Source organism: Brassica napus, chromosome A3, assembly GCF_020379485.1.
Source record: "Brassica napus cultivar Da-Ae chromosome A3, Da-Ae, whole genome shotgun sequence".
Lineage (NCBI taxonomy): Eukaryota > Viridiplantae > Streptophyta > Magnoliopsida > Brassicales > Brassicaceae > Brassica > Brassica napus.
Window position 1 is genome coordinate 23059289 of NC_063436.1, and position 16034 is coordinate 23075322.

General features: G+C 37.1%; 5 protein-coding genes across 5 annotated transcripts; 4 read left to right on the forward strand and 1 right to left on the reverse strand.

Moving 5' to 3' along the window:
• The first annotated feature begins 2004 nt into the window (after positions 1 to 2004).
• On the forward strand, positions 2005 to 2608 carry LOC106440031 (protein RALF-like 33). Its single transcript, XM_013881613.2, has one exon. It carries the CDS (start codon positions 2129 to 2131, stop codon positions 2462 to 2464), a length of 336 nt encoding a protein of 111 aa, XP_013737067.2. The 5' UTR covers positions 2005 to 2128; the 3' UTR covers positions 2465 to 2608.
• Positions 2609 to 3947: 1339 nt separating this feature from the next.
• On the reverse strand, positions 3948 to 5524 carry LOC106440030 (heat shock factor-binding protein). Its single transcript, XM_013881612.3, has 5 exons — positions 5344 to 5524; positions 4817 to 4870; positions 4714 to 4737; positions 4573 to 4615; positions 3948 to 4239 (listed from the first exon to the last, which is right to left on the reverse strand). Exons 1-5 carry the CDS (start codon positions 5344 to 5346, stop codon positions 4109 to 4111), a joined length of 255 nt encoding a protein of 84 aa, XP_013737066.2. The 5' UTR covers positions 5347 to 5524; the 3' UTR covers positions 3948 to 4108.
• An 862-nt stretch (positions 5525 to 6386) lies between these two features.
• Positions 6387 to 8513, forward strand: LOC106418988. Its single transcript, XM_013859728.3, has 4 exons — positions 6387 to 7402; positions 7566 to 7768; positions 7854 to 8063; positions 8176 to 8513. Exons 1-4 carry the CDS (start codon positions 6475 to 6477, stop codon positions 8305 to 8307), a joined length of 1473 nt encoding a protein of 490 aa, XP_013715182.3. The 5' UTR covers positions 6387 to 6474; the 3' UTR covers positions 8308 to 8513.
• Positions 8514 to 8991: 478 nt separating this feature from the next.
• On the forward strand, positions 8992 to 13105 carry LOC106419364. Its single transcript, XM_013860135.3, has 12 exons — positions 8992 to 9417; positions 9532 to 9715; positions 9807 to 9875; positions 9954 to 10052; positions 10300 to 10379; positions 10468 to 11179; positions 11398 to 12038; positions 12160 to 12244; positions 12330 to 12381; positions 12457 to 12506; positions 12623 to 12670; positions 12736 to 13105. The coding sequence occupies exons 1-12, from the start codon at positions 9113 to 9115 to the stop codon at positions 12910 to 12912; spliced, it is 2502 nt and encodes an 833-aa protein (XP_013715589.2). The 5' UTR covers positions 8992 to 9112; the 3' UTR covers positions 12913 to 13105.
• Positions 13106 to 14632: 1527 nt separating this feature from the next.
• On the forward strand, positions 14633 to 15675 carry LOC106419171. Its single transcript, XM_013859923.3, has 4 exons — positions 14633 to 14869; positions 14952 to 15099; positions 15183 to 15298; positions 15392 to 15675. The coding sequence occupies exons 1-4, from the start codon at positions 14816 to 14818 to the stop codon at positions 15437 to 15439; spliced, it is 366 nt and encodes a 121-aa protein (XP_013715377.1). The 5' UTR covers positions 14633 to 14815; the 3' UTR covers positions 15440 to 15675.
• The last annotated feature ends 359 nt before the right edge of the window (positions 15676 to 16034 follow it).

The following is a 16034-nucleotide window of genomic DNA, read 5'->3' on the forward strand; positions in this document are numbered from 1 at the left end:
TCGGCTGTCTATTCAGAACTATTATGTTTTCATAATATCTATTAAAATATGTGCTTACATAGTTTCTACTTACCATGCCCTGATATGTTTCCTTTTACAGTTTACTCCTAAGACAATTTTTACCGGAAGTATATAGTTGTATACCGGAAAAGTTTTGCGACAAGGCTGTGTGTTCAAGTGATCATGCAGTCGATGATCCTTATATGTTAATTGTTGTGTCTTTAATCATGGATGGTTATCATCCTTGCATGGATATTTTCAGTAGCCTTCTTGGTAGCTCTTGCCTTCACACGGCCCTGGATTTTTTCATCACCTGTGCCGTATCCATGGATGGCAATTGGATTGTTTGTGTCACCTGCAATTTTGGGGGCATATAAGTGGTCAGTATCTTGGCCCTTTTATTTAAACCAGCAACCCAAAGTTCCAACGAAATGTAACTCTCACCAAGACTAGGAGATAATTTGGCTAAGCTGGAGCCTGAAAGATGGCTGTTAAAAGCTTGTTTTATACAGTGGTTTTGTTCTTCTGGCCTTGGGAACGTATTATATTATAAACTTGGATCAACTTACCTTGCTCTGGTATGGCCCCACAAACTTGAAACTCTAGTTATCAGCCTGGCTGTACCAATTTTGGTTTCGTCCGGTTAACAGGCGCAATGATCGGCATGCTCACTAGATTTGACACGTAAACTGAGTGATAGGCACTATACTGTGAGATGCTTGATACATATGTAAATAATAGTATAAATAGGTGACGAGTCTTTGTGATCTTTAAGTGTTGAGTGTTTAGGAGATATTACGGAATCTTTAAAACAAATCCCTAACTGCTTTTTGTTATCTTTGGTTATCGATTCACCTAAACTGGTTCTTCTTGTTCTTACTTCCTCTCAGAGTTAAAGAAAGTCCCACTTTATGTTGTACTGCTACTCTTGACATGCAGTTACTGCGTTTTAGTTTAACTCTAATGATACAACGGTCTGTAGCAGATCGATATGTCCCTCCACTTCGAAATCATAAGCTTTTAACAATGATCAAAGCTAACCGTGACTACAACGGATCTAATTAACAATACTTAGGTCAAACTTAATTTGCAAACTCTTCGTTTACAAACTACAATGATTTGTTCTATCCAAAAAGTGTAAGACAGAGACGAATTATTTTGTCAACCGATAAAGTTGATTATTCCTTTTTTATATTCTTGTCATTTTATTTTATTAGATTGGTTTAAAATATATATTTAGGTTTTAATAGTTGAGTGTTAAGCCAATTTCAGCTTTAAATACTCTTTTTTTTTTATATATATGACGTTTTAGGATTGTGCACATAGATTAAGAAATATTTAATTTCTAAACAAAAACATCATTAATTGTTTATCTAACCATAATTTAACCAATAATAAAATAAAAACTATAATATTATTGGTCATCTATCATTAATTAGTAATACATTTTACATAGAAAATTGAAAACGTCAAATAATTTGAAACAAAAAAATTCCTCTAAAACGTCATATATAAAAAAACGGGGAGTATACATTTACATTATTGGGTTGGTAGCATATTCAAGCAAGTAAATCTATAAATGCGTCATGTATTGTGTGTCAGGTTTTAATAAAATCAAAATTTGAAAAGTCTAAGAAAAGAAATCTATACTGTTTGACATAAGGTAAAGTTGATTATTCCTTCTTATTTTCTTATCATTTGATTTTATTTCATTATTTTCAAATATTTCTCCAGGTTTTGATAGTTAAGTGTTAACCATTTACAGCTTTAAATATACGTTTTATTTTTTATTTATCAGCTGGTGGCATAACCGATGGTCATCTCTTATCCTCCAAGATTATTAAAATCAAAAATTGAAAAGTCAAAAAAAGAAGAAGAAGAAATCCATAGTGTTTGACATAAGGTATTAGAACGCGTTAAAACATCATTAATCAAACTTTTTTAAAATAAAACTTGCTTGTATTTGTGCTAACAGTCAAGTGGCATAAACCGTAAATACTCTCAAATCCTAGTGGCATTTTCCACTGTCTTTTCTCTTTAAAACCATTTCTTTCTCTCTTTCTTATTACATAAAACTTTTGAACCAGACAAAGAAAAGAAGCTTAAAGAGAGACACAGAGAGAAAAGAATGAGAGGACTCTCGATCATCGCGATTCTCACCGTCCTCTGCCTATTCTCCGCCGCACACTCCCAGTCCGTCGATTTCGCCGCCGATTTCATGCCGTTCGAGACAGAATGCACTGGTTCCATCGCCGAGTGCTCGACGGCGACGGCGGAGTTCGAGATGGACTCTGAGATAAACAGGCGCATCTTAGCTACGACGAGGTACATTAGCTACGGTGCGCTGAGGAGAAACACAGTTCCATGCTCACGCCGCGGCGCATCTTACTACAATTGCCGACGTGGAGCTCAGGCCAACCCTTACTCTCGTGGCTGTAGCGCCATCACTCGTTGCAGGCGATGATCTCTCTCTCTCTCTCCTTTCTCTGTATCTCAAATTCTTTTGTTTTTAATTATATACAATTTTCAGATCTCTCTTTTTTGTTGTTTCCTGGTGGTTGGTTACTTATGTTTATAATTTCATTGCAATACAATTTCGTAAAGTCAATTTATCAATTGTCGATGATGATTACATCTGTGAGTTTGATTTATGACCAGATAGAGAATATGGAACTATGAACTATCTGTGCTGAACATTTCTGAGTAGTTTATCAAAATTATAATAATTAAATAGGTAGTTTAATAATGTGCATGTATGTTTTACTGCATGTGCTGAAGAAACAACAGATGTTCATCATATGGGGAATATATGTAATATTAAAATTATAGTTGTTCAAATGGAGAAAACCTATGACGGGGTGAAATCAAATTTGATTTACAGGAATATTTTCTTAAGTATAATTTTATGTATGAAAATGAATAATTGTTTTTCTCAAAAAAAAAGAAAAGAATAATTGTGTAGAAGAGAGAGAGGGGCAATAATTAGGATTGGTTGGGAGCCAACTAAACAAAAGGGGCAGCTTCACATGCAACACACTTTCGGCAGAACCCCACACGTTGGCGTATTTATTACGCGTTTTTTCCTCCTGTATTCTTCTTTCATTTATAATGTGAATTCATCATCTTTTAGAACTTAACATTATTTAAATTACTTCTATGTTTAAAAAACTACTATTATTATAGCTCTTTTTCAAATGTAATTGTGTTCAAAGATAAGAAGAATTCGTTAATTTTCAAGGGTTTGAAAAGAATAATAGTATAAGATATAATACTCATTTACTCCCATAATTAGAGGAAGACTGATTTAGATAAAGAAAAAGCAGCATTCAAATATGAATACAGTACAGCAAAGATTAAAAAAAAAAAACACAACAAATTAAAGACACCTTTAATTAAATGCATGATTAATTATTTGATGTTCCTCGGGCCCTCAATCGTTTTGCCCCGTTTACATAGACATTGAAGAGGGGTATTATGACGAAATATTTTGAAAAAAATGGGTTTGGAGTTTGGACCGCTTACTCTTATTACCTCATGACAGGCATACACCAGCTCATCACCAGATGCTATTGATAAATCGATAATGATAGATTGATAGCGTAATCAAAATGACATTTGCATTTGTATATTTTCTCAAATGAAATTTCCAATTTTAATATAAGTTTTTGTTTTTAAATATGATTCACTTCTGTATTTATTCTCTCAGCCTCGTCCGTCCACTCGAAGGCAACAACTTGTTTTTATATAATTGTACAAGTCGTAATATGGTTACATTCGGTCTAATCATGGCACCGATATTGTGTGTGTTCCTAAGAGAGATTCAAAACGAAGAAAACTAAAATTGGAACCTAACCAAGTATACCCCTTGGTTTAGCCATCATGCATTAGACTTTTCAGTTATCTCAAAAGCAACATCGAAAGCAAACCATAAGTGCAGCATAATGCAATGTACCACCACATCATCGATCTATTTAATGAACTCAACAAGATATTCATGTCTTTTGAAACAGAAAATTTTAAAAAGTAATAGTACTGCGCTTAATAAATTTCAAGGAGCTGCAGACACAAGCAGAAAGATCATGGACCTTAGTTTTTTTATCAAGTGGAACTAACTAGCCGGTGTTTTGGGTTCATCGCCTGATTTGGAGGCAGGAGGTGGAGTGCCTTCAACTCCCATCTCGGCTCTTAGATCATTGATGCTTTGCTCCAGCTCATTGATTCTGCCTCCCATGTCATCGAGTAAATCATCAAAGTCAAAGAAATTACGGTTTAAACCAATGTACACGAACACAAATTGCTGATAAGAAATTGAGTGATTCGAGTTCCTACAGATTCCGAACTTATATCACTGATCAAGAGAGAGCTTAACATAGAACCATGTGGACATCTAAAATCTCAATAAATACTTTAATCTAATCTGGCAGTAGATAATTGTATTAGTATCCGTTAATGGCAGCAATAAACTAATACTAGTGATCAAGATTTCCTCCACCCTCTAGGAGGGAGGGAAACATTTTCAAATTATTCCAAAGGAAGAAACATTAAATATATGAATGATAAAAAAAAGGATATTCTTTGTGATGATGGAGTCCGACATTGTCTGAAACCTGCTTTGCTGAAACACACACAACAATGAAAGCAAACTTGAAATCAGAATCTACCAATTGAAGGTGTGATTCCAAGACCTAAAGAAGTGAGAATTAAAAAGCCCACCATCTGCTGCAGGAGATTTTGGACCTGCATATGGAAAAATTCAAGGAATCAGTAACAAAAACAAGTGGTAAACAGAGAGGGAATGGGAACAAAATCTACTCACAAAAGCAGTCATATCAGCAGTGCTCTGCTTAGTATCCTCAGAATCATGCCCATCCTGTAACCATCAAATATATATATATAAACACTCTACATTAGTGTATTACATGCATCAGGAAAGGAGAAGGATGAAGCTTAATGATAATGAACAAATCATCGACGAACCAACATTTCACGCAACAAACTCGATACATGGAGATTCCTAAGCAAGACTACTCATCAACAAAGAAAGCTTATATTGGCTGGATCATCCAACAGATCTCCAACTTTCATTCTCAATTACACAAATCGAAGATTTCAACGCTACGTTTAAGCTAAGAACAAAAGTTTCGATGACAGAAACAGGAAATCGAATCGAGAATCATGCTAAACTGTCACGCAGGAAACTCTCTACCTACAACCCTCAATTAATCATCACGAAATCTCAATCGATAGATCTGACGAGCCCGAGCCCGAGCCTAAGCCTAAGGTTTCGTGAACGAAAACACATAAACTCGATCGAAATTAAGCAAATGAACGCATCGTGTGTACCATTTTTAGGGTTGCTCGGATGACGGAGAACTATGGCGAAGCGATGAGACGACGGAGATGAGCGACGGAAATGGGACAATTTTTTTCTTTTTATTAACCAAAACCTGCTGTATATCTTAAATGTCCAAACTACCCCTCTACTTCAGTGGTGTGTTGTTACTGGATCGAGTGTGATATTTAAATTTCGAATCTATAATCCAACGTTTTGGTATTGAGATCTATGACATCTTAAAATTCGCAATTCGGTTTAACACTACCGATTCAAATCAAATCTGTACCGAATGATTGATGTTGTATACTCCATAGTATGGAACCAGGAGACAAGTATATTGAATCAGTTAAGCTTCATATACAGTGTGGTCAATAGAGATCATATCTGATATATTATTACCGAATTCTAAAACTTCAGCAATCTAGGTGTCTTTTTGACCATATAGACCCAAGTTGATACGATTTACACCCGAATTTTTGGGCTCATCAATTATCTTCCTAAAGACATCTCCAACATCGTTATATTCTCTATTTTAAAATAAAGTTTAAAATTAAAATGTTCTAATATTATTCTATTTTTATTTTATAATAGAATAAAAATAAAGTATAATTGAAGTAGTTTTACTTTAATTTATATTTTAAAGTAGAAAATAAAATGGAGTTGGAAATACTCTAAACTATTTTTCTATCAATTTTTTTTAAAATTTTTAAGACTTTAAATCGCGTTCAATTGAAAATGTATGTACAATTGTATATCTGATAATACATAACATAATTCTAACCTGTAACATTATAGTCGGAATTTTATGTCTGCGGGTTAGATTCGGGTTAAGTATATTGAATTTACAATTGGACAATCATTTTTAACTGAAAGGAATTCGAGATATCAGGAAAAAATGTTGGAAAATATAATTTAGGAGGACAATTGATGAGCCCAAAAGTTTGGTGTAAATCCTGTTGGTTCGTATATGTGATCAATTGCTGCCAACCCTTCAAATTTAGAAAGGAAAATACGGAATACGTTGCAAGGTTTGGGCTATTTTGTAATTTAACTTTTACTTATGTTTCAAATGATTTTGCCGAATAGTTTGGCTTGGAAGAATCTCTCTTGGCTTAAACCATCTCTCTTCCGCCGCAGCAATGGCTGCTCTCCGATGCGCCGTCTTCTCATCTCCGTCGACTATTCTTCCGTCGTACTCCTCCACCGGAAAAAGAGTCTCCTTCAAAGTTATCCGCTGTTCTTCTTCGGTCTCAATTCCACTCTCGTCGTCAAAAAGGAAAAACTACCTGCGACGCAAAATCCTCAGAACCCTAGGTCCTCCCAAGCTCCAGGAGATCGAAACGCCACGAATAGTTCCTCCAAACGACGACGTTTTCACCAAGAAGAAGGAGGAGGAGGATGTAGAGGAGCTTACCTCGGTCGTTGCGTCGAGCGAGGTGAATGGTGTGTTAAGTAAGCTATCTCCGAAGCTAGTAGCCAAGTACGGGTTGTGTTTGGTCGGGATGTTCGTTTTTCAGACAGTTTGTGCTGTTTTGTTTCTGGGAAACGAGAAAACGCAGGAAAGTTCAAGTCTTTCGTTGGATCTAAAGGGGCGAAATGAGGGGAGAGATGACGATGTGGTGGTTTCGCTAGAGGATGTTGAGATGAATGAGAAGATTGCGGAGATTAGAATGATGGCACGGGAAGCACGTAGAAGCGAGGAGAAGAGTGGTGGAGGTGGTGGTGGTGATAGAGAGGAGGATGGAGCGTTGAATCCTGGTGGAGGTGTTGAGATTGAGAGGGAGATAGAAGCGAGGCTGTCTAACATTGAGAGACGGTTGAATTCTCAGAGGAAAGGGTTGGCGGGGTTACGTGTAGAGCCGTTGGATGAGTCTAGGAATGATGAGAAGAGTTTGATGTTTGAGAAGAAGTACAAGTTTAAAGGCGAGAAGCCACCGAAGGGTAACGTCAAAGGCTTTGGTGGAAGTAATGAGCAATATGGCAATGTTAGTGACTCACGAGATGGTTTGAAGAATGCTGGAGAGGAGTCAAAAGTGGCAGGGCCTTCGGATTCTAAGATGATTTCTGGTAGGTTGTTAGAATAAGGTGCTTTGTACCTGCCACATCTTGTGTTAAGTGCATTGATGAATTGTGTTAATTGTCAAGAAACATATGGTGATGTTAGGATGTCATGGATAGAATAGATCTTGGATTTGATCTTGCAATCCTCAGCTTATCTTAATATTTTTAGGTGCTGCTCAGGGATCTGAGCAAAGGCTACCATCAAACGAAGTTATGAAGGCAAGCAATTCCGAAAATCGAAAACCATTGAAGGAAGCTGGTTCTGGATTTGGTAGGAGTGGCCAACATGGAGAAGTCAGGAAAGGAAACACGATGAGAAGAGTTAAGGAGAAACAGAATAAAACGTGGTGGCTTAAGCTTCCCTATGTCCTGGTAGGTTTGTATATTAGGGTTCAAGAAGTATATGATAATATCATGACTCATGAGCCAGGACTTACTGTTTTCTCTTTCTCTTCAGAGAATTCTTATGCGGAGTAATATCGACCAAGAAGTATCTGAGGGATACTTTACTATGAGGACCGAACCTATGGAACAAAACAAGGACCAGGTTTCACACATGATTGCATTTGAGGATCAAAGTGATGCGATAAACTTCTCTTATCTGCTTGAGTCAGTTTTTGAAGACTTGGATGATTTCAGCGCCAATGTAGTTCCCATATCAACCAAGGTAAAAGGAAGCTCGTTCTCCGACCAACAATCTTCTCTCTTAAAATGTCCATCTCTGTGAAGCTAATTTAATTTCAGAGCAAGTGGACTAAATTTTTTAAAATTCATTGTAGGATCTTTATAACGAAGTAAGTTCTGGTGGCAAGAATGTGATTGTTGTGAAGAAGAGGCAGCTAAAGCTGTATGCTGGACAACCATTTGAAGATGTTGAAACAGCCCTCCATACTCTGATTCAAGAACAATGATAGAAAGACATGTTACTTTAGAATGTGGAAAACTAGAGATGAATAATCTATATGGATGAACAGAGGAGACCTTTTCTTCATGGAGCTTGATGAATTAATCAGCCTATATAGAATGTACCATTGTCTAATATATGTATACGTTTGTCATTCTTTTCCTCTCCCTTGTGATATTACGTGCCAAGAGAAAATAATCATTTGATGATGCACTGTTGTTGGCGTACAAAGAAGAAAGTATTGGTTGATAACACATATGAGCTAAACCCAGATGCATATTCATCGATCAATGCGAAACATCTTTGTGCACATGCTTCCTGAAGCAAACTAGTAATCCCTGGATGAGACTGACTTGTTTAGTAAGTTTTACAGAATGTAAAAATTTGAGAAGTAACAATAACGACTTAACGTTAGATAAGAGTGCATTAACTTACTCACTCGATATATAGGATCTTCCCAGGGCTCATCTGATAGCTTGTAAGGAGTGTATTGGATGAAAAAGTTGATTTACATGTTTCCTACATACAAGTAACCGATGGTTAGTGCGGACGGAACTGAACTTAACCGATGAATTTAATTCCGCTATCGAATTTGTAATCTCCGGTTAACTAATCTCGGGACCGACGAAAAAAAAAAATCTCGGGCCCAGTCTACCCAACGACGTCGTTTAAGCTCTTCACTTCTACGCCACACGCGACTTTTTGATGTACAGAGCTCATTCCTTCTTCCATGGCTTCTTCACCATCTCTCGTTCCTAACTCCTCCGTTTGAAAATCGAATCCCCAAGAACAATTGAATTTGCTTCCCGATCATGGACCAAGAGTATCGCAGCCCTAGATCGTCGGTGCCCCACCACCACCACCAGCATCAACATCAAATGAGGACGACGGTTCCTCCACCGCCGTCTCCTCATCCCTCGCCTCCGGTTCCTTCACATGCGGAAAGTGATCAGAGCACATCGGAGCTTCGCGCTCTCGATTGTAACCTCGCTTCCTTGTGCGATCATATTCAATCCGAAGGTTTCGGCTCTGGCTCGTTCTCCGATGTTGTTGTCAAGGCCATGGGGTCCACCTACCATCTCCACCGACTCATTCTCTCTCGCAGCTCCTACTTCAGGTTTACATGTTCTCTCAATCTTCAATCTGAATTACCGGTTTACGAATTTCCGGTTTACAAATTTCCGGTTTACACTTCATAAACAGCTTCTTGTGAATTGATACGATTAAATAGGACGATGCTCCAAGGACCGTGGAAAGAAGCAAGCTCTCCGGTTGTGAACTTACTTGTGGATGATAAAAATGTTAATGGAGATGCGATCTCTGTTGCTTTGGCTTATCTCTATGGGCATCATCCCAAGCTTGATGATGATAATGCCTTCCGCGTTTTAGCTGCAGCGTCGTTTCTCGACCTTCAGGTATTGGTGTTTTTTTTTTCCCTTAGTCTCAAGAGATTAGTTTCTTTTGAATCATTTGATCTAAACACTTGTGGCTTTTTTTTTCCTGCAGGATTTGTGTGCAATATGTACTGATTTTATTATTTCGGAGCTGAGGACTTCAAACTTCTTGGCGTATCAGGTTTGAGAAGTCTCGGTCTTTACATTTTTGGTCTCCGTGAATCTTTAATACACAGAGTTTCTCCCATTTGTGACTTAGGTGTTTGCAGAGAGCCAAGACTATGGTATACATGGAGAACGTGTGAAGAATGCGTGTTGGGGTTATCTCTGTCAAAGTGGTGCTGTGGAACTTAGAGAGGTAAAAATATTATGTAAATTTTTTAGTTTCAGATTTATGATTTTTATGTAGTTGGTGTTGGTCTGTTTCTTTTGAGTATAGCAATTCCCTGTTCTGCCCATCTTACTGCTTCCTTCTTTATATATTATCATTCTATCTAGAAAGCACATGCAAATAAATGTCAACAGTGTTCAGCCTATATTTTAGTTTGAATTAAGTATTTGAGTTTTACTGACTTGCTAATTATCAAAGCGCGTTGTATGATCAGATGCTGCCAAAACTCTCTGCACAGACTCTATGTGCATTGCTGACATCTGATGAACTATGGGTCCCTAGCGAAGAAAAACGGTATGACGTGTTGGATTATGGTTTCATACTGTATTAGTATCATTTTATTAAGTTTCCTAAAAACTAAGTTTATTTCCATGTCAAAAAGGTTTGAACTGGCATTGTACGCCTTCATCGCGAATGGTGCTCCCTCCAACTCTGAACACTCCAGTCAGCATTCGTGTTTTGAGAGAGGGGCAAGCTTTCCTGTAGATTCTGTTGTGTCGAAGGGGAAAAATGTTGTGGATGAATTCTCCTTTAGGAGTTTGGACCGTAAGTTAGGTCGTTTGGATTTGGAAGATGACCTAAGGGATGCCAGTGATGATGTGAGTGTTCCACTCGCAGAAGGTGCTACTGATTTCCAAAGAGGAGTTTTTGGTTCGAACCTCGTGTTTCAGCAATCTGCTAACCCACAGACAAGTTTTGGTCGTGCTTGCACCAGTGTTGTTGAAAAGACAGAAGGTAGTGGGGTGGCAATTAAAGGACCTTCTGAAGAAGCATATCATTTGAGTAATGATAGTTGGTTATCAGGCGCAGATTCTAGAAATTCTCCTGTCTCGGCTGTAGCCAATGACTGGAGAAACGGTGGTGTTTCTGCTCTTACCTGGGGTGGACGGGTTGTGGGGACGAAGCAGGTTACAGGCTGTATTAAAGGAAAATGGGGATTAACTGAGGAAGAATACAATGCATTTGTGAATACTTTTGAGGGTGGTTCACTTCTGTATTGCCATATGTCTTTTGAAGTACTTCTGAACGCAAGAAAACAACTTGAAGAGTTGGGTTTTCCTTGTAAAGCTGTGAACGATGGCCTTTGGTTGCAGGTTATTTTTCCTTAAACTTGCTTGCTTTCTCATTCTGCCAGTCATAGAAATGTAGGAATGGTGGATTAGCTCATGCTTTGATGCGTTTGCACTTAATGCCGATTAGGGTATATTTAGAGTAAAATTGGAGGCATTTATCATGAGCAGTCAGTCATATTCTAGTGTTTATATGTTTGCTTGCACAAATGCGATAAATGTCTATTTTTACTATTATGCAGATGCTTCTCAGTCAGAGGGTGCAGGAAGTTGCTGCCAACACATGCAAAAAGTGTTGCCTCATCAGTATTGCATGCGCGTGTAAACAGGGATTTGGGCTTTCGCATGGTGCACCCTTCAACAACTATTATTGCCAAGATAATGTGCAGAACAATAATATGATGGGAGGCATTGAAACCATGTATGTGACGGAGTCTTCTCAAGCTGAAGAAAATGGCATCTTTAAGCCTGTCAGGATCAGTGTTAGAGGACAGCACATTGATGGACTTGCCGGCATTGGATGTGAAGCCACGTTTGTACCACCACCTGCTTGGCCTCCTACACCTTTTGTGTACTCTCGTGTCCCCATTAACAGAAATGGCCAGCCACCTCTAGCCAGTGATGGCTCTGAAGGTAGAATCGGTCAAAGTGAAGAAAATTTAAAAGATGGCTTGACAGCTCTAGTTGGGCTGAGCCAAGGGACAAGCGGTGTTGGTAATTATACTCGTGGAGATCTAAACGAGGGAGGGCGCAGCAGCGGATCGACTGTTGGAATGTCAGAACCAAAGGAACATTCAGTAGGGATTGACCGGGAGAACGCGAGTTGTACCATATCACTTGATACAAGGACACCTTTGTGTCACTTTCCTCCATTTCGTTTCGGGTAAGGTTTTCGATTTTTTTTTACTTGTAACCCCAACTCTCTTGCTCAGTTCTCGCTTTTCTTGCTCTGTCCTGTTTTGGTAAATGGTTGCTCTCAGCTGTGTTTTTTCCGTTGTCTGCAGAGTTGAATTTGAAGATGTCCATAGACTAGCTAATGGTCATGTGGAGCATTCTCCTGAATTCTTCTATGCTGGTTCTCTGTGGAAGGTATAACAAACTCGTATCTCAGTCAGCAAGATTCAGTGATGAAATATTTGGGTTTGATGAGACGCTTTTTAAATACCGTATCCAGATTAGCATTCAGGCGTTTAATGATGAAGACCCTCAAGGACGACGAACTATTGGTAACCTGACTCAACTCAACAACGAGATTACCTCGCATTAGATTCATATGTTAACTTGATGATCAATTTCTACAGGTTTGTTTCTTCACCGTCGTAAAGCAGAGATATTGGACTCACTAAGGAAGGTTAGTTTTCCTTCTTCATCATATCCTATAGAGAAGTTCAAACCAAAACCCTCCAGTTTATTAGATAGTTCAGTAGTCATATCTTCAGAAATTACTACTTTTTTCTCCTCATTCAGGTCCACGTTTACATAGATCCTCGTGACAAAGTGACTGCACGTTACCAGGTACGTTTCTGTTATCTTCAAGTTCTCCTTGGTATTTTTCTAACAACACACTATGTATGTGGCAGCTGGTCTGCCCGTCGAAAAGAGAAGTGATGTTGTTCGGGGATTTCAAGCAGAGAGGAACTTTGTTACCCAAAGCTCCCAAAGGTTGGGGATGGCGTACTGCACTGCCCTTCGATGAGCTCTCTGAGCTTCTCCAAAATGGAGCTCTGAGAGTAGCAGCTGTGGTTCAGCTCGTCTGAGAATCATTTTATAAGTATTATATTCATTTTAGAAGTTGTAAAACAAAATTTTTATTTTTGAAGTCATTTAGTGATATATTAATTATGATATATTACTTAGTTAAACTATGATTGTGTTTTGTTGTATATTTTTTATACTACTATAAAACATAAGTCAGTTAAAAATTATGAGATTGACATGTGTCATTTAATTTTTTTGTTTTCATCAGTTGTAATATTAAGCCTTTTAAGCAAAGTCAAAAAATTCTAAACAATGAAATTTACCAAAACAAATATAGAAAATAGATACATTAGTAGAGATCTAAATTAAACTAACATCTTTCTATCTTGCGTGTGGATAACTAAAAAAATTCATATAAAAATTTTATATTTGTTTTTGTAATAGTTGAATCTCAAAAGAAATAATCTTCGTATTAATCTAAAACACACAACGTTTCAAAAAGAACAATTGCCAATCTTTTTTAAAAATAGGAGTCACCAACACAAGATAATTCTTTATATTGCTCTATTGAAAATAATAGAATGAAAGAGATTATCATACTATAGAATTTCATGATGCTTATCAAATGAAGAAAAGACCCCAATCAACTTTTTAAATGGTTCACTAAACCGAAGTTTTTATCTTACCAAATCCATTGAAAAAAACATATAAAAGAACAATAAATTTTTTTATGAAATTTAAAATAAATTGACAATCAAACAAACCAATTGATAGAAAGTACATAAAAAAAAAACAAAATGAATCAAACAAGCCGATGTTGAAACTATAGAAGCTTCCCACCATCAGCTTGAAACTAAAAAAAAAACTTTTTCTTTTTCTCGGCTAAAGTTTTTAAACGATCAGCAATTAGATGTTTTAAGAAAATAAAACATGTGTGTGACTGGTGACCAAGGGAATGAAGAGGAACACTATGTTCCTTAATATTCTTTAAACATTTTACCATTCATGAGGAATAAGTTTTCCTTTTCATTCCTTTTCATTCCTTTATTTGTAGAGAATTATAGAACAAATCAATTTCTCATCAATTTTGATAAGGAACCATCATTCCTTATCATTCCTAAAAATTTATTCATATTCATTCATTTTCTATCCGTTCTTATTGTTCCTATGATGGTTACCGGTCACACCCTAGTCTAGAAGTTCCATTTAAGTTATCTATGCTATTTTTTTTTCTATTTTACATTTTTTTAAGCAAACGTTTTCTAAAAATTATCACAATTCATTCCACTCCACCGTTTCAGTACTGCTTTCCACTGTCTCAACAATTATGTAAAATAATATACATAACAATAACCTTTTACTTGTAGAAACAATCACCAAAAATCACGTTTGTCGTTATTTTTTTTTTTTTTGGCTCAAGTACAACTTTCATTAACCAATTCGTGAGTACAAAATTTTAACTTTATCGAGATTTTAACTCCACATACAATACCGAGATCTATTATCACCCAAGAACACTTAAAAAGGATCCTACGCTACCCAATCTTAAACGACAATGTATTTTTCACCACTGCGAGAACGACTCCACTCCACGACTCGGGATGAACCGCCTCTTAGACCACCTAAATAAACCACATAAACATGAATACAAAGCTACGTCTAACTACTCGCTCAATCCCGACATAATCATTCTAGTAATGATACGTGGCTATATTTTTTAATGTTTCTCAAATAATATAAAGGGGATTATAAGAATTATAAGAAGATAGATAGAGATATAAAACAATTATTGTAGCGTGATTTTCATAATCATAATGGAAAATATGATTCTCCCTCTTTATTATACGTTTAATTGGGCCTGGTGACGAGTGGGCTTATAGTGGGATTGTTTAAATTTACGAAACCGTGTAAAAAGGAAGGAAGCGTCCAGAAAAGAGATCGAACCCTAATCTAGGCAGGAAGATGATGAATTTGGGGTTGAAGATGATGAGGAACCTTGGATCTGGGTGTGCGAAGGTAATTATTAGAAGTATCCGTGAAATTGTTTATCTTCCTATTGCGAAAACAATGGTTGATTGGTCTCTGTGTGTGTTTTCAGTTTGGACGCAGTGAGAGATGGTATTGTGTTTCGAGACGTGAAAAGATATCCTTCTCGACACCTCCAGAGGTTACCTTCTCGACGCCTCCTTCTCTAGTTAGTCTCCTGTTTACATCCTTCTTCGGGTATCTATGGTACCAAACAAAAGGTAAATTTGTGTGTGGTTAAGTTCGTGTTTTTTTAAATTAGTTTGTTTGAATCTTGAATCCCCTGTCGTCGTTTTATATTCAGCTGCTTCAGAACAGGAACGTCTCTGGGATGTTCTGTCTGAAAAGAGAAACCAGATTAGGATCCTGTCGCGACAAGACGAGTCCAAGCGTAAGAAAGTAAAAGAGGCAGAAATAAAGGTAAGCATATTATTTCATCCGAGGATGAACAAAAGGCAGACAAAGTTTTTGAAATGATAATGATAATTAATTGGTTTTTTTTTTCGGTTTCAGCTTATTGAAAAGGCAGCAACCGTGCTTAGTGAAGAAATCCAAGTCTAATGTCTGAAGTCTCTATGTATTCAATATCTCTCTCTCTATGTTAATATAAGTTGGTATGCAGTTTGTGGTTTCACTGTCTTCTAAAACTGATATGTAATAAGTTTGCTACTTATTAGAGAGGCATAATTTATATATATGCTAGTGAAGGAATTTGATGTTTTTTTGGATTCTATTAAGTTGTTTGAAACAAGTCTCTGATTTAACATTCATAAATTGAAGTCGGGTTAATATGATTATGTGCACGAGTTTTTTTCTATAAAAATATCCCTCTAAGGCTTATATATATATATATATATGTTAGTTACTTGCCCTGCATGTCCTACGCATGATGAACGTTGTGTCAAAAATAAGCCTTAGTGTTTGCTTTCCAAAGCATCTCAGGGTTATATGAATTGCACCACCAAACCAGATCCATTGCTACACTGCTTCTATCGTCTTTCTTGTCCCCTTTCATGATCTCTTGAAGATATGAGCATGAGGAGTTGAATAAGCTTTTGTTTTGGAATGAGAACAGAACTGCCGGTGAATGGGATTTGATCAACGAAACCCCATCAGTATCGAGAAACATATGGTTAAACTATACAGCGGGAATATG

Excerpts from the sequence above, each read along its gene's own strand:
- LOC106419364 (XM_013860135.3), top strand. The coding sequence starts at position 9,113 with ATGGACCAAGAGTATCGCAGCCCTAGATCGTCGGTGCCCCACCACCAC. Across the intron at positions 10,380-10,467 it reads GTCCCTAGCGAAGAAAAACG|GTTTGAACTGGCATTGTACG; the intron begins GTATGACGTGTT and ends CATGTCAAAAAG. Across the intron at positions 12,507-12,622 it reads TATTGGACTCACTAAGGAAG|GTCCACGTTTACATAGATCC; the intron begins GTTAGTTTTCCT and ends CTCCTCATTCAG.
- LOC106419171 (XM_013859923.3), top strand. The coding sequence starts at position 14,816 with ATGATGAATTTGGGGTTGAAGATGATGAGGAACCTTGGATCTGGGTGT. Across the intron at positions 14,870-14,951 it reads TTGGATCTGGGTGTGCGAAG|TTTGGACGCAGTGAGAGATG; the intron begins GTAATTATTAGA and ends GTGTGTTTTCAG. Across the intron at positions 15,100-15,182 it reads TCTATGGTACCAAACAAAAG|CTGCTTCAGAACAGGAACGT; the intron begins GTAAATTTGTGT and ends TTTTATATTCAG.
- LOC106440030 (XM_013881612.3), bottom strand. Across the intron at positions 4,616-4,713 it reads AAAATCTCCTGCAGCAGATG|CAAAGCAGGTTTCAGACAAT; the intron begins GTGGGCTTTTTA and ends TGTGTGTTTCAG. Across the intron at positions 4,240-4,572 it reads GGACTCCATCATCACAAAGA|TCGATGACATGGGAGGCAGA; the intron begins ATATCCTTTTTT and ends TTGATGATTTAC.
- LOC106440031 (XM_013881613.2), top strand. The coding sequence starts at position 2,129 with ATGAGAGGACTCTCGATCATCGCGATTCTCACCGTCCTCTGCCTATTC.
- LOC106418988 (XM_013859728.3), top strand. The coding sequence starts at position 6,475 with ATGGCTGCTCTCCGATGCGCCGTCTTCTCATCTCCGTCGACTATTCTT. Across the intron at positions 7,403-7,565 it reads GGATTCTAAGATGATTTCTG|GTGCTGCTCAGGGATCTGAG; the intron begins GTAGGTTGTTAG and ends TAATATTTTTAG. Across the intron at positions 8,064-8,175 it reads TAGTTCCCATATCAACCAAG|GATCTTTATAACGAAGTAAG; the intron begins GTAAAAGGAAGC and ends AATTCATTGTAG.